The sequence below is a fragment of the Oncorhynchus tshawytscha genome, linkage group LG07 (assembly GCF_018296145.1).
Source record: "Oncorhynchus tshawytscha isolate Ot180627B linkage group LG07, Otsh_v2.0, whole genome shotgun sequence".
NCBI lineage: Eukaryota > Metazoa > Chordata > Actinopteri > Salmoniformes > Salmonidae > Oncorhynchus > Oncorhynchus tshawytscha.
This window is the reverse complement of record NC_056435.1, coordinates 71,461,869-71,488,601: the sequence shown is the minus strand read 5'-3', so window position 1 is coordinate 71,488,601 and position 26,733 is coordinate 71,461,869. Positions and strand designations below refer to the sequence as shown.

Here is a 26,733-nt window from a genome sequence, read left to right as displayed (position 1 = left end):
AGTCTCTATATACATTATCATACTGTAGAACAGAGTCTCTATATACATTATCACATTGTAGAACAGAGTCTCTATATACATTATAACACTGTAGAACAGAGTCTCTATATACATTATCACACTGTAGAACAGAGTCTCTATATACATTATCACACTGTAGAACAGAGTCTCTACATACATTATCACACTGTAGAACAGAGTCCCTATATACATTATCACACTGTAGAACAGAGTCTCTATATACATTATCACACTGTAGAACAGAGTCTCTATATACATTATCACACTGTAGAACAGAGTCCCTATATACATTATCATACTGTAGAACAGAGTCCCTATATACATTATCATACTGTAGAACAGAGTCCCTATATACATTATCACACTGTAGAACAGAGTCCCTATATACATTATAACAGACAATACCCTTCACACTGTAGAACAGAGTCCCTATATACATTATCACATACAATACCCTTGGTACTGTAGAACAGTGCGTCCCTATATACATTATCACAGACAATACCCTCAACACTGTAGAACAGAGTCCCTAAATACATTATCACAGACAATACCCTTCACACTATAGAACAGAGTCCCTATATACATTATCACACTGTAGAACAGAGTCCCTATATACATTATCATACTGTAGAACAGAGTCCCTATATACATTATCACACTGTAGAACAGAGTCCCTATATACATTATCACACTGTAGAACAGAGTCCCTATATACATTATCACACTGTAGAACAGAGTCCCTATATACATTATCACAATGTAGAACCGAGTCCCTATATACATTATCACACTGTAGAACAGAGTCCGTATATGCATTATCACACTGTAGAACAGAGTCCCTATATACATTATCACACTGTAGAACAGAGTCCCTATATACATTATCATACTGTAGAACAGAGTCTCTATATACATTATCACACTGTAGAACAGAGTCCCTATATACATTATCACACTGTAGAACAGAGTCCCTATATACATTATCACACTGTAGAACAGAGTCCCTATATACATTATCACACTGTAGAACAGAGTCTCTATATACATTATCACACTGTAGAACAGAGTCTCTATATACATTATCATACTGTAGAACAGAGTCTCTATATACATTATCACATTGTAGAACAGAGTCTCTATATACATTATAACACTGTAGAACAGAGTCTCTATATACATTATCACACTGTAGAACAGAGTCTCTATATACATTATCACACTGTAGAACAGAGTCTCTACATACATTATCACACTGTAGAACAGAGTCCCTATATACATTATCACACTGTAGAACAGAGTCTCTATATACATTATCACACTGTAGAACAGAGTCTCTATATACATTATCACACTGTAGAACAGAGTCCCTATATACATTATCACACTGTAGAACAGAGTCCCTATATACATTATCACACTGTAGAACAGAGTCCCTATATACATTATCACACTGTAGAACAGAGTCCCTATATACATTATAACAGACAATACCCTTCACACTGTAGAACAGAGTCCCTATATACATTATCACATACAATACCCTTGGTACTGTAGAACAGTGCGTCCCTATATACATTATCACAGACAATACCCTCAACACTGTAGAACAGAGTCCCTAAATACATTATCACAGACAATACCCTTCACACTATAGAACAGAGTCCCTATATACATTATCACACTGTAGAACAGAGTCCCTATATACATTATCATACTGTAGAACAGAGTCCCTATATACATTATCACACTGTAGAACAGAGTCTCTATATACATTATCACACTATAGAACAGAGTCCCTATATACATTAACACAGACAATACCCTTCACACTGTAGAACAGAGTCCCTAATATACATTATCATACTGTAGAACAGAGTCTCTATATACATTATCATACTATAGAACAGAGTCCCTATATACATTATCACACTGTAGAACAGAGTCCCTATATACATTATCACACTGTAGAACAGAGTCCCTATATACATTATCACACTGTAGAACAGAGTCCCTATATACATTATCACACTGTAGAACAGAGTCCCTATATACATTATCACAGACAATACCCTTCATACTGTAGAACAGTGAGTCCCTATATACATTATCACAGACAATACCCTTGGTACTGTAGAACAGTGAGTCCCTATATACATTATCACAGACAATACCCTTGGTACTGTAGAACAGTGAGTCCCTATATACATTATCACAGACAATACCCTTGGTACTGTAGAACAGTGAGTCCCTATATACATTATCACAGACAATACCTTTGGTACTGTAGAACAGTGAGTCCCTATATACATTATCACAGACAATACCTTTGGTACTGTAGAACAGTGAGTCCCTATATACATTATCACAGACAATACCTTTGGTACTGTAGAACAGTGAGTCCCTATATACATTATCACAGACTATATGTCATTTAGAATGACCTTGACTAATATTGTAGAACAGTGAGGGCATACAGGGAACACACACACACACACACACACACACACACACACACACACGTAGGAACAAATGGGGATCCTTAACAAATACAAATACACACACACATACATATTCTGAATCTGAGCGAGTGAGGTTTAGGTCAGTGTGGGCGAGCCTTGCTCTCCCCATACCCTGCCATGCTAGCACCATCACAGGAGAACACTAGCACCATCACAGGAGAACACTAGCACCATCAGCAGGAGAACACTAGCACCATCACAGGAGAACACTAGCACCATCACAGGAGAACACTAGCACCATCACAGGAGAACACTAGCACCATCAGCAGGAGAACACTAGCACCATCAGCAGGAGAACACTAGCACCATCACAGGAGAACACTAGCACCATCACAGGAGAACACTAGCACCATCACAGGAGAACACTAGCACCATCAGCAGGAGAACACTAGCACCATCAGCAGGAGAACACTAGCACCATCACAGGATAATACTAGCACAATCAGAAGGAGAACACTAGCACCATCAGCAGGAGAACACTAGTGCCATCAGCAGGAGAACACGAGCACCATCACAGGAGAACACCATCAGCAGGAGAACACTAGTGCCATCAGCAGGAGAACACCATCAGCAGGAGAACACTAGCACCATCAGCAGGAGAACACCATCAGCAGGAGAACACCATCTCCATCAGCAGGAGAACACTAGCTCCATCAGCAGGAGAACACCATCAGCAGGAGAACACTAGCACCATCAGCAGGAGAACACTAGTGCCATCAGCAGGAGAACACCATCAGCAGGAGAACACTAGCACCATCAGCAGGAGAACACTAGTGCCATCAGCAGGAGAACACCATCAGCAGGAGAACACTAGCACCATCAGCAGGAGAACACTAGCACCATCACAGGAGAACACCATCAGCAGGAGAACACTAGCACCATCAGCAGGAGAACACCATCAGCAGGAAAACACTAGCACCATCAGCAGCAGAACACTAGCACCATCACAGCAGAACACTAACACCATCAGCAGGAGAACACTAGCACCATCACAGGAGAACACCATCAGCAGGAGAACACTAGCGCCATCAGCAGGAGAACACCATCAGCAGCAGAACACTAGCACCATCAGCAGGAGAACACCATCAGCAGCAGAACACTAGCACCATCACAGGAGAACACCATCATCAGGAGAACACCATCAGCAGGAGAACACTAGCACCATCACAGCAGATCACCATCAGCAGGAGAACACTAGCACCATCACAGGAGAACAACATCAGCAGGAGAACACTAGCACCATCAGCAGGAGAACACTAGCACCATCACAGGAGAACACCATCAGCAGGAGAACACTAGCACCATCACAGGAGAACACCATCAGCAGGAGAACACTAGTACCATCAGCAGGAGAACACTAGCACCATCAGCAGGAGAACACCATCAGCAGGAGAACACTAGCACCATCAGCAGCAGAACACTAGCACCATCACAGCAGAACACTAACACCATCAGCAGGAGAACACTAGCACCATCACAGGAGAACACCATCAGCAGGAGAACACTAGCGCCATCAGCAGGAGAACACCATCAGCAGCAGAACACTAGCACCATCAGCAGGAGAACACCATCAGCAGCAGAACACTAGCACCATCACAGGAGAACACCATCATCAGGAGAACACCATCAGCAGGAGAACACTAGCACCATCACAGCAGATCACCATCAGCAGGAGAACACTAGCACCATCACAGGAGAACAACATCAGCAGGAGAACACTAGCACCATCAGCAGGAGAACACTAGCACCATCACAGGAGAACACCATCAGCAGGAGAACACTAGCACCATCACAGGAGAACACCATCAGCAGGAGAACACTAGTACCATCAGCAGGAGAACACTAGCACCATCAGCAGGAGAACACCATCAGCAGGAGAACATAAGCACCATCACAGGAGAACACTAGCACCATCAGCAGGAGAACACCATCGGCAGGAGAACACTAGCACCATCAGCAGGAGAACACTAGCACCATCACAGGAGAACACTAGCACCATCAGCAGGAGAACACTAGCACCATCAGCAGGAGAACACTAGCACCATCACAGGAGAACACTAGCACCATCAGCAGGAGAACACCATCAGCAGGAGAACACTAGCACCATCACATAAGAACACCATCAGCAGGAGAACACTAGCACCATCACAGGAGAACACCATCAGCAGGAGAACACTAGCACCATCACATGAGAACACCATCAGCAGGAGAACACTAGCACCATCACAGGAGAACACTAGCACCATCACAGGAGAACACTAGCACCATCACAGGAGAACACTAGCACCATCAGCAGGAGAACACTAGCACCATCAGCAGGAGAACACTAGCACCATCACAGGAGAACACTAGCACCATCACAGGAGAACACTAGCACCATCACAGGAGAACACTAGCACCATCAGCAGGAGGACACTAGCACCATCACAGGATAATACTAGCACCATCAGAAGGAGAACACTAGCACCATCAGCAGGAGAACACTAGTGCCATCAGCAGGAGAACACGAGCACCATCACAGGAGAACACCATCAGCAGGAGAACACTAGTGCCATCAGCAGGAGAACACCATCAGCAGGAGAACACTAGCACCATCAGCAGGAGAACACCATCAGCAGGAGAACACTAGTGCCATCAGCAGGAGAACACCATCAGCAGGAGAACACTAGGACCATCAGCAGGAGAACACTAGTGCCATCAGCAGGAGAACACCATCAGCAGGAGAACACTAGCACCATCAGCAGGAGAACACTAGTGCCATCAGCAGGAGAACGCCATCAGCAGGAGAACACTAGCACCATCAGCAGGAGAACACTAGCACCATCACAGGAGAACACCATCAGCAGGAGAACACTAGCACCATCAGCAGGAGAACACCATCAGCAGGAGAACACTAGTACCATCAGCAGCAGAACACTAGCACCATCAACAGCAGAACACTAGCACCATCAGCAGGAGAACACTAGCACCATCAGCAGGAGAACACTAGCACCATCACAGGAGAACACCATCAGCAGGAGAACACTAGCACCATCACAGGAGAACACCATCAGCAGCAGAACACTAGCACCATCACAGGAGAACACCATCATCAGGAGAACACCATCAGCAGGAGAACACTAGCACCATCACAGGAGAACACCATCAGCAGGAGAACACTAGCGCCATCAGCAGGAGAACACCATCAGCAGCAGAACACTAGCACCATCACAGGAGAACAACATCAGCAGGAGAACACTAGCACCATCAGCAGGAGAACACTAGCACCATCACAGGAGAACACCATCAGCAGGAGAACACTAGCACCATCACAGGAGAACACCATCAGCAGGAGAACACTAGCACCATCAGCAGGAGAACACTAGCACCATCAGCAGGAGAACACGAGCACCATCAGCAGGAGAACACCATCAGCAGGAGAACACTAGCACCATCAGCAGGAGAACACTAGCACCATCAGCAGGAGAACACGAGCACCATCAGCAGGAGAACACCATCAGCAGGAGAACATTAGCACCATCACAGGAGAACACTAGCACCATCAGCAGGAGAACACCATCGGCAGGAGAACACTAGCACCATCAGCAGGAGAACACCATCAGCAGGAGAACACTAGCACCATCAGCAGGAGAACACTAGCACCATCAGCAGGAGTACACCATCAGCAGGAGAACACTAGCACCATCAGCAGGAGAACACTAGCACCATCAGCAGGAGAACACTAGCACCATCAGCAGGAGAACACTAGCACCATCAGCAGGAGAACACTAGCACCATCAGCAGAACACCATCAAAAATGTCTAAAAACCTGTTTTTGCTTTGTCGTTATGGGGTACTGTGTGTAGATTGATTAGGATCTTTGTTTTGTTTTGTTTATTTAATCCATTTTTAGAATGAGGCTGTAACGTAACAAAATGTGGAAGAAGTCCAAGGGTCTGAATACTTTCCGAGGGCACTGTATCTGAATGTGTTTTCATCACTTTGCTAACTTATCACACATCAAGAAAAAAACTAAAACAGCCTGTGATGCTTTATTTTATTACAGAGGCACTCTAATGTAGGGAATAGGGTGCCATTGGAATAGGGTGCCATTGGAATAGGGTGCCATTGGAATAGGGTGCCATTGGGGACACGGCCCTCTCTCATTTAGAGCATCAGAGGCAGCTAGCGTGGTGTGAGGAGGAGGAGGAGGAGGTAAATACACAAGGTTTAGTAGAGCTATGTGTCGGCTTTGCCTGTACAACATTACTATTCCTCCTACAGTAACCACCTTTCTCTCTCTCTCACACACACACACACACACACACACACACACACACACACACACACACACACACACACACACACACACAGGTAATCTCATTATTCAGTCTGATATACAGATATGGGCTATGTCCCAAAGGGCACCTAATTCCCCTATGTAGTGCACTTTTGACCAGAACCCATAGGGGTAGTGTACACTATGTAGGGAATAGGGTGTGTTTTTTGGGGGGCTTTTGGAAAGTCGCCTGCCCGTCTTCTGACTGAATAGTGATGAGATTAGCTTTGAGTTGTGTTATGAGTGTGTGTGTGTGTGTGTGTGGAGGAGCTTTGAGTGTGTGTGTGTGTGTGTGTGTGTGTGTGTGTGTGTGTGTGTGTGTGTGTGTGGAGGAAGGGGGGGCGCTGAGAGGAGCCAGGTTGGGATGTGTTACTGACACCAACACCTCTGCTATAAAATGTTTTAAAAACAGTCGATCATCACGTATCTGTGTTTTGACTTGTAATCAATGTAAAAAAAAAAAATCATATTCCATGCGTTGTTTGTGTGAAGTAGTTGCATTTTTCTCAGTCTAAGAGCAGATCCTCTGTTGACATAACGTGTTCAACATCTATGTCAAGTTTTTTCTGTTGGTATCATGTTTTTTTGTGCGTTCTTCCTGCTACTATAACATAGTAAAATGGTTCCTCAACATGGATGTATATTCCTTCTGTTATCGTTTGTATGATCTTGTTGGATTGTCGATTCCCTTGATATTCCAGGTGAATAGTTAATGTCAAATAGTGCTTCCATGCCAGTCATCATGTACCGAAAGCCAAAACACACAGAGCTGCGTTTATACAACAGAGTAGGTCACGTCCCTGTCCATAATAGAAATACCATTTCTAGAACATGAACCAAAATGTACAGAACTACTGTGTAAAAAAACAAACATGATAATTCCATATTAAAACTTAATAGGATCTCTGTGTAAATAGCATGATCACAGATATAAGGGACATGTTTCACTCGTATTTCCAGTTATGAACATGAACCCAAACATAAAGAGGTGTATAGTACCGGAGATATGAAGGGAAACCTACAGTCCTGAAGCTATTAACAAAGACACAATGCAAAAACCCCTGATGAAGGCGAATCCCAAAACGTAATTTGTCATCTTTATGCTGTTGAAATAAAGCAAGTCATAATTTACCTAAACCAGTGGAGGCTCCTCAGAGGAGGAAGGGGAGGAGCATCCTCTTCAGGGAATTTTATAACATTTTTAATTGTAAAACATTTAAAAAATGTCAGATAAAACTACACTAAATATAAATCACGTGTCACCAAATAACTGATTAAAACACACTGTTTTGCAATGGTCTACAGTAGCCTCAGCAGCACTCTGTAGGGTAGCACCATGGTGTAGCCGGAGGACAGCTAGCTCACATCCTCCTCTGGGCACATTGACTACAATACAAAACCTAGGAGGCTCATGGTTCTAATCCCATTCCATAGACTTACACAGTAATTATGACAACTTCCAGTTATGACAACTTCCAACCTATCAGAGCTCTTGCTGCATGAACTGACAATCAAAGGATCAGAGAATGAATCTAGTACTGAAAGAACAGGCTACAGCTAGCTAGCACTGCAATGTATAACATGATGAATCTAGTACTGAAAGCATTAGCTACAGCTAGCTAGCACTGCAATGTATAACATGTGGTGAGTAGTTGACTCAAAGAGAGAGAAAGACAAATTAGTTGTAACAGTTTTTAACAAATTAATTTCTTACAAAATGAAGGAGAAAGCAAGAGAGAAATAGAGAGAGCAAGATTTCATAATTTATTTTTCACTTTCAGTTTATTTTACTTAGCTAGCAAATGCAGCTAGCTAGTTTAGTCTACTGAAACACCCTGCAAAAACAGAGAGATGCTATGTTAGCTAGCTGGCTATAACAGAGGGATGCTATGTTAGCTAGCTGGCTATAACAGAGGGATGCTATGTTAGCTAGCTGGCTATGACTATCCAACACAACACTGCAACTCTTCCAAGTCAAGGTTATCTATTGGTATTACTAATTTATTGCCACTGGGACCCACCGGTGTAACTGCTTACTGACTAACGTTAGTGCATATATTATTGTAGCGGGTTTACTAACGTGTTAACGTTAATTCTATTAGCTACAGTTGACTATTTCGCCTGGTCACATACAGCTGATTCGGTTGTGCATTGACGTCCACAAACGAAGGGAAGAGAAGGAATGCAACGTGGCTGTTATGAGAGTGAACTGTGTTTACGTGTGATCAGGGGTTTATTCATTCCGACCGATTCTGTTGAAAAAACGTTTCTTAAACGGAAACAAACGGAACAAAACAGGGATAAACACACCTGAATTTGTCCAATAGAAACTCTTGTTTGCAACTGTTGGACTAATGATTACACCCTAGATCAGCTAGATGCAGGCAAGAGTGTATTGTAAATAATAATTTGTTCTTAACTGACTTGCTTAGTTAAATAAAGGTTAAATAAAAATAAATATAATATTGAATGTCATTGTCTGTGCACCTACATTGTAAACTTTCATTAATAGACTAGGTTGCAGCAACCTCATGATGGGTACAGGGAACATTAGAGTATCATGTAGTAACCTAAACCTATCGATGTTACATTGGGTGAATGGAATATGAATGACAGTCATCCAATATGCTGTGATAGAAATAAGGCCACGGTCATGAAAAAAAAAATTGTCCTCCCTCAAATTTAAAAAAGGCCCCGATGGTGAGTGAAGTGAAGTACGAGGCACATTGTCAGCACAGACAGGGTTCAAACAAAACAGACAACTACAAGGTGACAGAAATCAGAACAGATGCGTCCACCAGAAGACAGAAAAGGTCTACAGAAGTTACTGGGTATGACACACGTTTCCTAACCCAGTATATCCAAGATGAAGCCAAGTCCACTGCACCAATCAGAGTGCTCCTCAGGAAGGACATGGCAGAGGCACCCAGAACAACAAGCAGCACTGGAGAGACTGAAAAAAAAGACATCTCCACTACTCCGTTGCTGAAATTCTTTTAATCCACAGGAAGAGATTGAAATACAAGCTGATGCATCCAAAGATGGACCCCGGAGCTGTTCTGATGTCATTATGGGGTATTGTGATGTCATTATGGGGTATTGTGATGTCATTATAGGGTAAACAGCCTTTGCATCCAGAGCTCTGTCTGGGGCAGAACAAAATTATGCCCAGATAGAAAAAATAACTCCTGGCAATCGTGTTCAGTATGTCTATGGTGTCCAGGTCAAAGTTCAATCTGACCACAAACCACTTGAGGCTATAATCACCAAGCCTATTGGAAAGTCGCCTGCCCGTCTTCAAAGGATTCTGCTTCAAATACACAAATATGACAGTCACATCGCCAGGTAAAGACATGTTAGTAGCAGACACGCTATCCAGGGCTGTACCCCAGACAACCACACATGAATAGTGTGACCTCAGTGACGAAAAAAATGTCATTTACGCAGTGTCCACACAGCAGCCACTACTGGAGGGCGCTGTTATGCAACAGCTGAGAGCAGTCATAGATACAGCTGCTGAGGAACCTGCTGGCCAGACAAGAAAAGTGCACCACTGAAAATGCAACCCTACTGGCACATCAAAGAGACTCTCTACATCGAAGATGATCTACTTCCGGTAAACAAACGTATTATCATTCCCAAAGACTTTTAGAGCTGAGGTACTTATAATTATACTATTTATTATACTCCACATTACACATCCACATTCAACGCTCCTTCAGCGCATGCCAGAGCTCTCATGTAATGACCAGGCCTCACTGATGATGTCCGAATGACGGTCGAATCGTGCACTTCCTGTCAAGACAAACTGCCCAGCAACCAAAAGGAACCACTCCTACCACACACAATGCCTGACACTCCGTGGCAAGAAATCACAGTTGATATCTTTGACTTCCAAGGATGCTTAATCATTCTGACAGTGGGGACTAATATTCCAAATGTCCAGACGTGCTGATGTAGCGTGGTTCATTCTGCGTTGTGTACTTTTTAATTAGGACGCAACTGAAGGTTTGTGAGTTGAATTATTTTTTTATTTATTTGCCCCCTGCATACGAAGAGACAACACACATGATGTTAACCCTTGGCGCAGTCCTAGCTCTCAGTCCTAGCTCTCAGCCCTAGCTCTCAGTCCTAGCTCTCAGCCCTAGCTCTCAGCCCTAGCTCTCAGCCCTAGCTCTCAGCCTTAGCTCTCAGCTCTCCTAGCTCTCTCTCAGTCCTAGCTCAGTCCTAGCTCCAGTCAGCTCTCAGTCCTAGCTCTCAGCCTTAGCTCTCAGTCCTAGCTCTCAGTCCTAGCTAGCCCTCTCAGCCCTAGCTCTCAGCCCTAGCTCTCAGCCTTAGCTCAGCCCTAGCTCTCAGCCCTAGCTCTCAGCCCTAGCTCTCAGCCTCAGCCCTCTCAGCCCTAGCTCTCAGCCCTAGCTCTCAGCCCTAGCTCTCAGCCCAGCCCTCCTAGCTCGCAGTCCTATAGCTCTCAGTCCTATAGCTCGCAGTCCTAGCTCGCAGTCCTAGCTCGCAGTCCTAGCTCGCAGCCCTAGCTCTCAGTCCTAGCTCTCAGTCCTAGCTCGCAGTCCTAGCTCTCAGCCCTAGCTCTCAACCCTAGCTCTTAGTCCTAGCTCTCAGTCATAGCTCTCAGGCACCTTGCTATGCCGAAGGTGAGGCAAAAGAGAACAAAAGGGGTGGGGGGGGTACGGAAATACAGATAACCCGCGATGGACCAAACCAAAATATACAAAACTTTTACAATCACATGTATGTACAATATTGATATGAAAAAGTGTTTGTACACCAAAGAAAAACATTTGCTATGCAGCTGTAATTAAATATAAAATACACAGAATTATTATTATTATTATCAAATTATTAACATCCCCTCTTGATCTGGCCTATTTGAATTGGTCCTTGTGTGCAACTTGGCGCATCATCTAGGTGAACAACATCACACTGCTACACTGAGGCCATCGGACAAGACATCGGGTACAGTCGTAAAGCCGTGTTTGTACCCTTTGCAAGTACTGAGATGGCTCAGTTTGCAAAAGAGATGCCGTTTTCAATATGATTCATTCTAGTCCAGGGTTTTCCCCAGTCAAAGGGAATGGCTGAGAGAGGACCATTCCGTCAGTGGAAAAAAACATGCTCAAGTCGACAACACAGACAGGTGTTGACCCTCACACGGCTCTCCTGAACCTGAGAAACACACCTGTCCCCGGGTCCTCATGGGACTTGTTCCTACTCTCCAACCTACCCTCAAGTAAAACAGCCCTTCAGCCCGTTACTCCCCCAGAGTGGCTTGAAATGCAGAAGACAAGCTATGACAAAACCAGCGTCACCACTTCCTTGGTTTGAAAAGAGTGTTTGTGGAGCCATCCAGCATCAGTGGTGAGAATCAGAGATTGAACCGAGAAACAGAAAACATCTCAGACCTGAAAACCAGGTACAGGGACAATGAAGAAGAAGTCACAATCACTGTCACTCACAATCACTGTCACTCACAATCACTGTCACTCACAATCACTGTCACTCACAATCACTGTCACTCACAATCACTGTCACTCACAATCACTGTCACTCACAATCACTGTCACTCACAATCACTGTCACTCACAATCACTGTCACTCACAATCACTCACTCTGATTCAGACCAGGAGATCGAAGAGGCGACACAAAGAAACACAAATTAACACAGACACTGTCACTCACAATCACTGTCACTCACAATCACTGTCACTCACAATCACTGTCACTCACAATCACTGTCACTCACAATCACTATCACTCACAATCACTGTCACTCACAATCACTGTCACTCACAATCACTGTCACTCACAATCACTCACTCAGATTCAGTCCCGGAGATCGAAGAGGCGACACAAAGAGACACACACCAGTCAGATCACCAGAACCCCTCTGTCATAGAGACCCTGTCTTAGGTCAGTTAGGATCACCACTTTATTATAAGAATGTCAAATGTCAGAATAGTAGAGATAATTATTTAATTCAGCTTTTATTTCTTTCATCACATTCCCAGTGGGTCAGAAGTTTACATACACTCAATTAGTATTTGGTAGCATTGCATTTGAATTGTTTAACTTGGGTCAAACCTTTCGGGTAGCCTTCCACAAGCTTTCCACAATAAGTTGGGTGAATTTTAGCCCATTCCTCCTGACAGAGCTGGTGTAACTGAGTCAGGTTTGTAGGCCTCCTTGCTTGCACATGCTTTTTCAGTTCTACCCACAGATTTTCTGTAGAATTGAGGTCAGGGCTTTGTGATGGCCACTCCAATACCTTGACTTTGTTGTCCTTAAGCTATTTTGCCACAACTTTGGAAGTATGCTTGGGGTCATTGTCCATTTGGAAGACCCATTTGCGACCAAGCTTTAACTTGAGATGTTGCTTCAATATATCCACATAATTTTCATCCCTCGTGATGCCATCTATTTTGTGAAGTGCACCAGTCCCTCCTGCAACAAAACCCCCCCACAACATGATGCTGCCACTCCCATGCTTCGCGGTTGGGATGGTGTTCTTCAGCTTGCAAGAGTCCCCCTTTTTCCTCCAAACATAACAATGGTCATTATGGCCAAACAGTTCTATTTTTGTTTCATCAGACCAGAGGACATTTCTCCAAAAAGTACAATCTTTGTCGCCATGTGCAGTTGCAAACCGTAGTCTATGGCGGTTTTGGAGCAGTGGCTTCTTCCTTGTTGAGCGGACTTTCAGGTTATGTCGAAATAGGACCCATTTTACTGTGGATATAGATACTCTTGTACCTGTTTCCTCCAGCATCTTTGCAAGGTTGTTTTGCACTTTTCACACCAAAGTACATTTTTAAGTGGAAATACCAAACTTTACAAGCCTTTTTAAACCTTGATTTCACTACAAGTTTGCATTTTCTGCTGTGCAACAACAGGATGACCAAATTAAGATAGAGCATCTGTACCTATTCAACCCCCTTCCATTCAACACAATTATCCTCGATAAATATAGACTTTCAGTGCAGATGTTGAATGAATCCTAATTTGCTTTGAGGGTGATTTAGGTACGCATGATGAAATGGAGCATAAAGGACAATTAGAGGAGAGGAGAGGAGAGGAGAGGAGAGGAGAGGAGAGGAGAGGAGAGGAGAGGAGAGGGAGAGGAGAGGAGAGGAGAGGAGAGGAGAGGAGAGGAGAGGAGAGGAGAGGAGAGGAGAGGAGGGAGAGGAGAGGAGAGATCAACCCCCATGAGGAGAGGAGAGGAGAGGAGAGGAGAGGAGAGGAGAGGAGAGAGGAGAGGAGAGGAGAGGAGGAGAGGAGAGAGAGAGGAGAGGAGAGAGGAGAGGAGAGGAGAGATCAACCCCCCATGAGGAGAGGAGAGATCAACCCCCCCCTCCCCATCTCTACTCTGAAGGACTGTCACTCATTCTCCTGGAGCATGATTCTAGATAGATATAGAATCTATGAAATACCTTCTGTGACATTCATTCTTGTTCCATGTTCTATGTTCAACAATGGGATATGCATTAGTAAATTAGTATTGTGTCTGAACACAATTTCAGTTATATTCCATCAAATTTTAGTAGTACATTTTGAAAATGAAGCGGATTTCCTATTCGATGTTGCTTGGTTCTTTATTTGACAGTTTGTTATTCTGAACTTTTATTCTCAGGAAGATGTAGCTCTCCTGGAGTAGCCTACAACAGTCTGACAATTACACAGCAAGGCCCCGGAGAGAGAGTGAGGGAGAGTGAGAGAGAGAGAGAGAGAGAGAGAGAGAGAGAGAGAGAGAGAAAGAACGAGAGAGAGAACGAGACAACGAGAGAGAGAGAACGAGACAACGAGAGGGCGAGAGAGAGAGAGAACGAGAGAGAGAGAGAACGAGACAACGAGAGGGCGAGAGAGAGAGAGAGAGAGAGAACGAGAGAGAGAGAACGAGACAACGAGAGAGAGAGAACGAGACAACGAGAGGGCGAGAGAGAGAGAGAACGAGAGAGAGAGAGAACGAGACAACGAGAGAGAGAGAAAGAGAGAGAGCGAGAGAGGAGAGAACTCTTTCTACCAGCAGCAGTGAATCTCTTCTTATTCTCATGTTGTTTTGAATCATTCAACTACTTTACATTGGTTACCTACCTACCATTCAGTTACCTACCTACCATTCAGTTACATACCTACCATTCAGTTACCTACCTACCATTCAGTTACCTACCTACCATTCAATTACCTACCTACCATTCAGGTACCTACCATTCGGTTACCTACCTGCCATTCAGTTACCTACCTACCATTCAGTTACCTACCATTCAGTTACCCATTCAGTTACCTACCTGCCATTCAGTTACCTACCTACCATTCAGTTACCTACCATTCAGTTACCTATTCAGTTACCTACCTGCCATTCAGTTACCTACCTACCATTCAGTTACCTACCTACCATTCAGTTACCTACCTACCATTCGGTTACCTACCTGCCATGCAGTTACCTACCTACCATTCAGTTACCTACCTACCATTCAGTTACCTACCTACCATTCAGTTACATACCTACCATTCAGTTACATACCTACCATTCAGTTACCTACCTACCGATATTTTATTTGTACCCATCATATTGATTGCTATATATTGTGGATTAGTATAATGGAATAATTTATTACTAAGAAAACTGGTTACAAATAGCACTTACATATCCTATCCCATACCTGTCAATCATCCTTATCAATAGCATAACAAATACTTATCCTATCCCATACCTGTCAATCATCCTTATCAATAGCCTGATAAATAGGACCATTGCCTAAACATGTGAGGATGAGTTCCTACATATGAGAAGCCTTCACATCTGGTCTGACGGGGTCCTCTCTGTCGACTGCGCAGACAGAGGTCAGCTCACTGACACACACACTACATACACACACACACACTACACACACACACACACACACACAACCCTACCTACCTCTGGCCTGACAGGGTCCTCTATGCCGACCACGCAGACAGCCGTCAGCTCATTGAGAATGTCGTTCTCGTTGTCCCAGAGGGGTTCTGGGTCGCCAGGGAAGTCACGGTACGCCACGCAGATGGTCCGCAGCCCGTCACACGCCATCGGCTCGATCACCTTCTTCACCATCTCGTCCTTGTCCCGGGGACGGAACACCCGCGGCTCGCCTTCCTGGTTCAGGATCTTAGTACACCTGGGGGGGGCAGAGGATAGAGGTCAGGGGTCAGAGGTTAGAGATCAAGGCCTTGGTAGTCTCATTCTGAGTCTTAGTACCACTATACCAAAGCCTGGCGAGCAGGGCTAAAGCCTTGAGGAGATCAGTGATGAACATCATAAATCACCAATCAATCCCCCAAAATCAAGCTATAGTTCCTGTAGGCCCTCTGAGAATGATCTGAGAGAATCTTATCTAAGATCTCTACAGGTGACTAGGAGGTAGAAGCTAGGGGTTTCTTTCCTTTCTGGATTGGGTGCTGGAAACTGAAGTTGGAACCAATATCCATCATGGACTCCATCGTAGTCTCTATGGTATCAGACCTAGCTGTTAAACCACTCACTTCTTGAGGACGATCTCGGAGGCTCCTTTGCTGTACATCCTGAAGGAGCCGTCTGGTAGTTTGATGACCGTGGACATGGACTTCCTGACCGAGTTGAAGGTGTACACCTGGTAGAATTAATGATTAGAATTCTCAATTAGAATTCAGAATTAGAATAATTGGAATTCAAAATATAACAACTTTATCGTTCACACAATGGGGAAATGTGTCTATGGCTTCGTTACACAAGGATTGACATAAAGAATAACATGAAAACACCACCACCGCCGTCATCATCATCATCACGACAGAAACAACATGATAGAGGACTACAATGATAAAGGTGTGTACAAGAAACCTTGTAGAGTTTCTCCTCTGGGATCTGGTTGCGGACGGGTTGGTAGTCTCTCTTCAGATCCAGCACCAGGCCAAGCAGGCCACACTCTGTCTTGTTGCCCACCTGCATGGGCAGACCACCCTCCTTGGTGGCAGGCTGGGGAGATGGAGAGAAAGCCAACAGCTTCAGATACACCCGTCTCAATTTACATCAACAACATAACTCAGGAAGTAGGAAGCTCTCTCATCCATTTATATACATATTGATACAGTCTATTATACAGCTGGCCCCTCCACAGACGTTGTGTTAAACACTTTACAACAAAGCTTGCTTAGTGTCCAACAAGCTTTCTCTGCCCTTAACCTTGTTCTGAACACCTCCAAAACAAAGGTCATGTGGTTTGGTAAGAAGATTGGCCCTCTTCCCACCGGTGTGATTACTACCTCTGAGGGTTTAGAGCTTGAGGTAGTCACCTCATACAAGTACATATCAGAGCTGCAGGCTAAAGTTAAATCTAGACTTGGTTTCCTCTATCGTAATCGCTCCTCTTTCATCCCAGCTGCCAAACTGACCTTTTTTGCACTATTGGTTAAAGCCTGTAAGTAAATATTTCACTGTGAGGTCTACCTACACCTGTTGTATTCAGCATTTCACTGTAAGGTCTACCTACACCTGTTGTATTCGGCGCACGTGACAAATAAACTTTGATTTGATTTAACCCTGATTCAGATGACCATCCTACCCATGCTAGATTACGGAGACTTAAGTTATAGATCAGCAGGTAAGGGTGCTCTCGAGCGGCTAGATGTTCTTTACCATTCGGCCATCAGATTTTCCACCAATGCTCCTTATAGGACACATCACTGCACTCTATACTCTCTGTAAACTGGTCATCTCTGTATATCCGTCGCAAGACCCACTGGTTGATGCTTATTTATAAAACCCTCTTAGGCCTCACTTCCCCCTATCTGAGATATCTACTGCAGCCCTCATCCTCCACATACAACACCCGTTCTGCCAGTCACATTCTGTTAAAGGTCCCCAAAGCACACACATTCCTGGGTCGCTCCTCTTTTCAGTTCGCTTCAGCTAGCGACTGGAACGAGCTGCAACAAACACTCAAACCGGACAGTTTTATCTCAATCTCTCTTCATTCAAAGACTCAATCATGGACACTCTTACTGACAGTTGTGGCTGCTTTGTGTGATGTATTGTTGTCTCTACCTTCTTGCCCTTTGTGCTGTTGTCTGTGCCCAATAATGTTTGTATCATGTTGTGTTGCTACCATGTTGTGTTGCTACCATGTTGTTGCCATGTTGTGTTGCTACCATGTTGTGTTACTACCATGTTGTGTTACTACCATGTTGTTGTCATGTGTTGCTGCCTTGCTATGTTGTTGTCTTAGGTCTCTCTTTATGTAGTGTTGTGTTGTCTTAGGTCTCTCTTTATGTAGTGTTGTGTTGTCTTAGGTCTCTCTTTATGTAGTGTTGTGTTGTCTTAGGTCTCTCTTTATGTAGTGTTGTCTTAGGTCTCTCTTTATGTAGTGTTGTGTTGTCTTAGGTCTCTCTTTATGTAGTGTTGTGTTGTCTTAGGTCTCTCTTTATGTAGTGTTGTGTTGTCTTAGGTCTCTCTTTATGTAGTGTTGTCTTGTCTTAGGTCTCTCTTTATGTAGTGTTGTGTTGTCTTAGGTCTCTCTTTATGTAGTGTTGTCTCAGGTCTCTCTTTATGTAGTGTTGTCTCAGGTCTCTCTTTATGTAGTGTTGTGTTGTCTCTCTTTTGTAGTGTAGTGTTGTCTCAGGTCTCTCTTTATGTAGTGTTGTGTTGTCTCTCTTTATGTAGTGTTGTGTTGTCTCTCTTTATGTAGTGTTGTCTCAGGTCTCTCTTTATGTAGTGTTGTGGTGTCTCTCTTGTTGTGATGTGTGTTTTCTATATGTATATTTTATTTATTTTACATTTTTTTATCCCAGGCCCCGGTCCCCGCAGGAGGCCTTTTGCCTTTTGGTAGGCCGTCATTGTCAATAAGAATTTGTTCTTAACTGACTTGCCTAAGGTTAAAGGTTAAACAAAGGTTAAATACAGGTTAAATAAAAAAGGTGTTAGGAAAGGAAGGACTGTGTCACCTGACCTGCATTGTTTAGCTTGTTGTTACCACATCCAGTAAAAAGCATCACTAGTATGTATACATATATTTATATATATATACTATGGGTATACGGTTGATATACTATGGGTATACAGTTGATATACTGTGGGTATACAGTTGATATACTGGGTATACGGTTGATATACTGTGGGTATACGGTTGATATACTGGGTATACGGTTGATATACTGTGGGTATACGGTTGATATACTGTGGGTATACGGTTGATATACTGTGGGTATACGGTTGATATACTATGGGTATACGGTTGATATACTGGGTATACGGTTGATATACTGGGTATACGGTTGATATACTGTGGGTATACGGTTGATATACTATGGGTATACGGTTGATATACTGGGTATACGGTTGATATACTGGGTATACGGTTGATATACTGTGGGTATACAGTTGATATACTGGGTATACGGTTGATATACTGGGTATACGGTTGATATACTGGGTATACGATACGGTTGATATACTGGGTATACGGTTGATATACTGTGAGTATACAGTTGATATACTGTGGGTATACAGTTGATATACTGGGTATACGGTTGATATACTGTGGGTATACGGTTGATATACTGGGTATACGGTTGATATACTGGGTATACGGTTGATATACTATGGGTATACGGTTGATATACTATGGGTATACAGTTGATATACTGGGTATACGGTTGATATACTGGGTATACAGTTGATATACTGGGTATACGGTTGATATACTATGGGTATACAGTTGATATACTGGGTATACGGTTGATATACTATGGGTATACAGTTGATATACTGGGTATACGGTTGATATACTGTGAATGAACACTAACAATGTACAGTATCAGTATGAATTTATCTGCAGAGAAATGAACAGAGTGAAATACTGTATAGTTCAGTGATTTAGTGTCCAGCGAGTCAGAGGTGGCTGGGGGGTTCGGGGGTGACCACGGTGGGAGGGATCGGCGATAATCTTTCCTGCATGCTTCCTTTCCCTGGAGTCGTGTAGGACCACGTTGGAGAAGCAGGTGGCAGCCGATGAACCTCTCTGCAGACCGGACAATGTGTTGCAGTTTACCCTCGCAGACCCAAACCACACGGTAATGGAGGAAGTGAGGATGGACTCAAACGATTGATACGTCAAACCGGATCAGGATTGACTGGGAGATGTAGTTTTTCCAGCTGCCTCATGTACTACATCGTCTGGTGAGCCTTCTGGGTGACCGCTGGGATGTTGTCCTCCCACTAGAGGCTGGGATGTTGTCCTCCCTCTAGAGGCTGGGATGTTGTCCTCCCTCTAGAGGCTGGGATGTTGTCCTCCCTCTAGAGGCTGGGATGTTGTCCTCCCTCTAGAGGCTGGGATGTTGTCCTCCCTCTAGAGGCTGGGATGTTGTCCTCCCACTAGAGGCTGGGATGTTGTCCTCCCACTAGAGCCTGGGATGTTGTCCTCCCTCTAGAGGCTGGGATGTTGTCCTCCCTCTAGAGGCTGGGATGTTGTCCTCCCACTAGAGGCTGGGATGTTGTCCTCCCACTAGAGTCTGGGATGTTGTCCTCCCACTAGAGGCTGGGATGTTGTCCTCCCTCTAGAGGCTGGGATGTTGTCCTCCCTCTAGAGGCTGGGATGTTGTCCTCCCACTAGAGGCTGGGATGTTGTCCTCCCACTAGAGGCTGGGGTGTTGTCCTCCCAATAGAGGCTGGGATGTTGTCCTCCCACTAGAGGCTGGGATGTTGTCCTCCCTCTAGAGGCTGGGATGCTGAGGCTGGGATGCTGTCCTCCCACTAGAGGCTGGGATGTTGTTCTCCCGTTAGAGGCTGGGATGTTGTTCTCCCACTAGAGGCTTGGATGTTGTCCTCCCACTAGAGGCTGGGATGTTGTCCTCCCACTAGAGGCTGGGATGTTGTCCTCCCTCTAGAGGCTGGAATGTTGTCCTCCCACTAGAGGCTGGGATGTTTTCCTCCCTCTAGAGGATGGGATGTTGTCCTCCCACTAGAGGCTGGGATGTTGTCCTCCCTCTAGAGGCTGGGATGTTGTCCTCCCTCTAGAGGCTGGGATGTTGTCCTCCCACTAGAGACTGGGATGTTGTCCTCCCACTAGAGGCTGGGATGTTGTCCTCCCACTAGAGGCTGGGATGTTGTCCTCCCACTAGAGGCTGGGATGTTGTCCTCCCACTAGAGGCTGGGATGCTGTCCTCCCACTAGAGGCTGGGATGTTGTTCTCCCGTTAGAGGCTGGGATGCTGAGGCTGGGATGCTGTCCTCCCACTAGAGGCTGGGATGTTGTCCTCCCTCTAGAGGCTGGGATGTTGTCCTCCCACTAGAGGCTGGGATATTGTACTCTCTTTAGAGGTCCTGGTCCCCAGGAATTTAAATGATTCAGCTGTGCTAACAGCTGAGCCATCCATCTCGAAGGGGAGAGATGGTGGGGGTTCGTTTTCTGAAGTCAACCACCATTTCCACGGTTTTGTCTGTGTTGAGTTCCAGTTTATTGCGACTGCACCGGGCCAATAGCCCGGTCGACCTCTCCACGGTACATGGACTCGTCACCGTCGGCGAAGAGACCGACCAGAGTGGTGGGTCATCTGGAAACTGGAGTAGTTTGACACAAAGCGTTGTTGGACAGTCATTGGCGTAGAGGTGAGAGCACGTATCCCTGCTGGTGCTGAGGGATAAATTTGCCATGAACAAATTATTTGTAATAATGCTTCACCTCCACCCCCCCCCCTCCCCAGCGACCATCCGCGCCAGAAAAAATCGTCCCGTGGCAGAATCTAGTTGATAATCCCTGCTTTATGGTATATGGTTCACCTAAGTTTGACAGGTAGCCTTGTGGTCAGAGCGTTGGGCCAGTAACCAAAAAGTTGGTGGATCGAATCCCCCGAGCTGACAAGATAAAAATCTGTCGTTCTGCCCCTGGACAAGGCAGTTTAACCCCACTGTTCCCCAGGTAGGCCGTCATTGTAAATAAGAACTGGTTCTTAACCGACTTGCCTAGTTAAAGTTCAGTCCTTCAGGGGTGCCTGTTGTAGGGTGTCAGGGGAACTCAAACCTAGTGACAGAGGTCATTCCACCGTACACTACATGGTAATAGTAACAGTTTGTTGCGTATGGTTGAAGTGTAAATTCAGTCCTCGGCTGACCCCCTACCTCGACTTTTTACTCTATTGCAGGAGAAGCGGAGCTAAAATTGGTGTGGAGAAGAGAGGAGCTGGCCAGAGCTGGTCTGGGTGTGTCGGGGTAACAGCTGTCCTCTCTCTGGTCTCTCCATGGTCGCTGGAGCGTTGCTAAGGCATCCTGCGGGTAGCAACATATGTCGAGGGGGGAGCTGGCACACTCCATTTCCTCTTAGACCTGGGTGGTGGAGGGTGAGTTTTTCACAGCTACATCTGCTCTCCTCTCTACCCTTCGTCCCTCCCACGGGTGCCACTCTCTCCTCTCTCCCCCTCTTCCCTCTAGGTGTCTCTCTCTTTCTTTCTCCTCTCTACTTTCTCTTCTATATCTGCTTTTTAGTCTCTACCGTTCCTCCCTCTCCATAGACACCACTCTCTCCTCTCTCTCCCTCTCCCTCTCCTGTGCTCTCTTCTCTCCTCTCTCTCCCTCTCCTGGGCTCCCTTCTCTCTCATCTCTCCCTCTGTAGGGGAATCTATGGACAGAGGACAGACTGGGACACTGTGATGCTAGCTGTAGTACTGTACTGCAGTAAAACCAGGGATACGGACAGGGGTCAGACTGGGAGACCTTGAGGTGATAGGACAGGGGTCAAACTGGGAGACCATGAGGTGATAGGACAGGGACTGGAGGGAGACCTTGAGGTGATAGGACAGGGGTAAAACTGGGAGACCATGAGGTGATAGGACAGGGGTCAGACTGGGGTCAGACTGGGGTCAGACTGAGAGACCATGAGGTGATAGGACACGGGTCAGACTGGGAGACCATAAGGTGATAGGACAGGGACTGGAGAGAGACCTTGAGGTGGTAGGACAGGGGTAAAACTGAGAGACCATGAGGTCACAGGGGTCAGACTGGGAGACCATGAGGTGATAGGACAGGGGTCAAACTTGGAGACCCTGAGGTGATAGGACAAGGGTCAGACTGAGAGACCATGAGGTGATAGGACAGGGGTCAGACTGGGAGACCATGAGGGGATAGGACAGGGGTCAGACTGGGACACCATGAGGTCACTGACAGTCACTCAATTAGCCATGTCAGCTAACACTTTGTAGATTGGTAGTTAGTCGTGCGGGCCAGCTATCTAAAATTGTAGTAACCATGATCAAATTACTAACCTGGGGGGCCCCAATTGATTTTGTTAGTCACTCTGACTCAGATATCATATTCTAAAACTTACTCTAAAACTAAAACATTTACCAGCAGCATACCACCCTGCATCCCACTGCTGGCTTGCTTCTGAAGCTAAGCAGGGTTGGTCCTGGTTGGTCCCTGGATGGTCCTGGTTAGTACTGGTTGGTCCCTGGATGGGAGACCAGATGCTGCTGGAAGTGGTGTTGGAGGGCCAGTAGGGGCCAGTCTTTCATCTGGTCTTAAGGAGCTCCGGTCTCCCGAGTGGAGCAGCGGTCTAAGGCACTGCATCGCAGTGCATTACAGACCCGAGTTTCATCCCAGGCTATGTCGCAGCCGGCCGTGACCGGGAGACCCATGAAGTGTGGCACAATTGTCCCAGCGTTGTCCGGGTTAGGGAACTGTTTGGGCGACCAGGATTTCCACGTCCCGTCGTACTCGAGCAACTCCTTGTGGATAGGCGAGCGTGTGCAGGCTGATATCGGTCTCCAGCTGGACGGTGTGTTTTGGCTTCCGGGTTAAGCGAGCAGTGAGTCAAGAAGCGCATGGCTTGGCAGGGTCATGTTTCGGAGGAAGCATGGCTCTCAACCTTCGCCTCTCCCGAATCCGTAGGGGAGTTGCAGCGATGGGACAAGACTGTAACTACCAATTGGATGTCATGAACAAGGAGATCCGAATGCCCCAGGGCATCGAAGGGAACTTTGCTGTACATACAGTCTTTTGGATGGGACGTTAAACGGACCTCCTATCCCTATCATTAGCTAGCTATAACAAAGGGAAGTGACAAGCCTCCTTATCCTACCATTAGCTAGCTATAACAAAGACAAGCCTCCTTATCCTATCATTAGCTAGCTATAACAAAGACAAGCCTGCTTATCCTACCATTAGCTAGCTATAACAAAGACAAGCCTCCTTATCCTACCATTAGCTAGCTATAACAAAGACAAGCCTCCTTATCCTACCATTAGCTAGCTATAACAAAGACAAGCCTCCTTATTCTACCATTAGCTAGCTATAACAAGGACAAGCCTTATCCTATCATTAGCTAGCTATAACAAAGACAAGCCTTATCCTACCATTAGCTAGCTATAACAAAGACAAGCCTTATCCTACCATTAGCTAGCTATAACAAAGACAAGCCTCCTTATCCTACCATTAGCTAGCTATAACAAGGACAAGGCTTATCCTACCATTAGCTAGCTATAACAAGGACAAGGCTTATCCTATCATTAGCTAGCTATAACAAAGACAAGGCTTTATCCTACCATTAGCTAGCTATAACAAGGACAAGGCTATAACAAAACAAAGACAAGCCTCCTTATCCTACCATTAGCTAGCTATAACAAGGACAAGGCTTATCCTATCATTAGCTAGCTATAACAAAGACAAGCCTCCTTATCCTACCATTAGCTAGCTATAACAAGGACAAGGCTTATCCTACCATTAGCTAGCTATAACAAGGACAAGGCTTATCCTATCATTAGCTAGCTATAACAAAGACAAGCCTCCTTATCCTACCATTAGCTAGCTATAACAAGGACAAGGCTTATCCTATCATTAGCTAGCTATAACAAAGACAAGCCTCCTTATCCTACCATTAGCTAGCTATAACAAGGACAAGGCTTATCCTACCATTAGCTAGCTATAACAAGGACAAGGCTTATCCTACCATTAGCTAGCTATAACAAAGGGAAGTGACAAGCCTCCCTATCCTACCATTAGCTAGCTATAACAAGGACAAGCCTTATCCTATCATTAGCTAGCTATAACAAAGGGAAGTGACAAACCTCCTTATACTACCATTAGCTAGCTATAACAAGGACAAGGCTTATCCTATCATTAGCTAGCTATAACAAAGACAAGCCTCCTTATCCTACCATTAGCTAGCTATAACAAGGACAAGGCTTATCCTACCATTAGCTAGCTATAACAAGGACAAGGCTTATCCTATCATTAGCTAGCTATAACAAAGACAAGCCTCCTTATCCTACCATTAGCCTCAAGGACAAGGCTTATCCTACCATTAGCTAGCTATAACAAGGACAAGGCTTATCCTACCATTAGCTAGCTATAACAAAGACAAGCCTCCTTATCCTACCATTAGCTAGCTATAACAAGGACAAGCCTCCTTATCCTACCATTAGCTAGCTATAACAAAGACAAGCCTCCTTATTCTACCATTAGCTAGCTATATAAAGGACAAGCCTTATCCTATCATTAGCTAGCTCTAACAAAGACAAGCCTTATCCTATCATTAGCTAGCTATAACAAAGACAAGCCTCCTTATCCTACCATTAGCTAGCTATAACAAGGACAAGCCTTATCCTACCATTAGCTAGCTATAACAAAGACAAGCCTTATCCTATCATTAGCTAGCTATAACAAAGACAAGCCTCCTTATCCTACCATTAGCTAGCTATAACAAGGACAAGCCTTATCCTATCATTAGCTAGCTATAACAAAGACAAGCCTCCTTATCCTACCATTAGCTAGCTATAACAAGGACAAGCCTTATCCTATCATTAGCTAGCTATAACAAAGACAAGCCTGCTTATCCTATCATTAGCTAGCTCTAACAAAGGGAAGTGACAAGCCTGCTTATCCTATCATTAGCTAGCTATAACAAAGGGAAGTGACAAGCCTCCTTATCCTATCATTAGCTAGCTATAACAAGGACAAGCGACAGCATCACATACCGTCTCAAATGCTGTCACTGTATCTCAGTCCTCCAGACTGTTCTGATCTCTACTTCTGTATAGCCACACTGTCTGTGTGTGTGTGTGTGTGTGTGTGTGTGTGTGTGTGTGTGTGTGTGTGTGTGTGTGTGTGTGTGTGTGTGTGTGTGTGTGTAATGTGAATGTGAAATGTCATTCTAATGTGAATAGGGAGCTTCTGGTTGTGTCGTCTCCAGCCATTATCAGCAGTACTGTCTATCAGTGAGAGGCCGCTGTCAAAGATGACACAGTCCTCTGCATTGTGATGAAACGGTCTTTCTCTGTGCCCCCGTCTGTCTGTCTCTAAAGAACCATTCTTCACGTTTAAAAGCCTTCGTCAATCATAGTGCCCGAGCTGCTGTGCTCATTCTAGAACCCATTTGAAATGCGGGTTCTTTACTGTGTCTGTAATTAGGCTACACTAACTGTGGACTTCCAAGTCTCTCTTCCTCACTTCTTTGCTTGAAACAAGCATGCAGGCTCCTGTTGACAGCTAGACAGACAGACAGACAGACAGACAGACAGACAGACAGACAGACAGACAGACAGACAGACAGACAGACAGACAGACAGACAGACAGACAGACAGACAGACAGACAGACAGACAGACAGACAGACAGACAGACAGACAGACAGACAGACAGACAGACAGACAGACAGACAGACAGACAGACAGACAGACAGACAGACAGACAGACAGACAGACAGACAGACAGACAGACAGACAGACAGACAGACAGACAGACAGACTTTAATGTTTTATATAACTCTCTCTCTCTCTCCCTCTCTCTCTCTCTCTCTCCCTCTCTCCCTCTCTCCCTCTCTCTCTCCCTCTCTCTCCCTCTCTCTCCCTCTCCCTCTCTCCCTCC

General features: G+C 45.1%; 1 protein-coding gene across 9 annotated transcripts in view; it reads right to left on the bottom strand.

Annotated features, from left to right (window-relative positions):
* The window catches only part of atp2b2 (ATPase plasma membrane Ca2+ transporting 2), a 203,637-nt gene that overhangs the window by 35,477 nt on the left and 141,427 nt on the right, over window positions 1-26,733 (bottom strand). For all 9 annotated transcript variants that reach the window (XM_042324885.1, XM_042324883.1, XM_042324892.1 and 6 more), the window contains 3 exons: window positions 16,728-16,862; window positions 16,391-16,497; window positions 15,792-16,026 (listed from right to left, as the gene is read on the bottom strand). In XM_042324885.1, coding sequence (XP_042180819.1) covers window positions 15,792-16,026; window positions 16,391-16,497; window positions 16,728-16,862 — 477 coding nt within the window. The remainder of the gene's footprint in view (window positions 1-15,791; window positions 16,027-16,390; window positions 16,498-16,727; window positions 16,863-26,733) is intronic.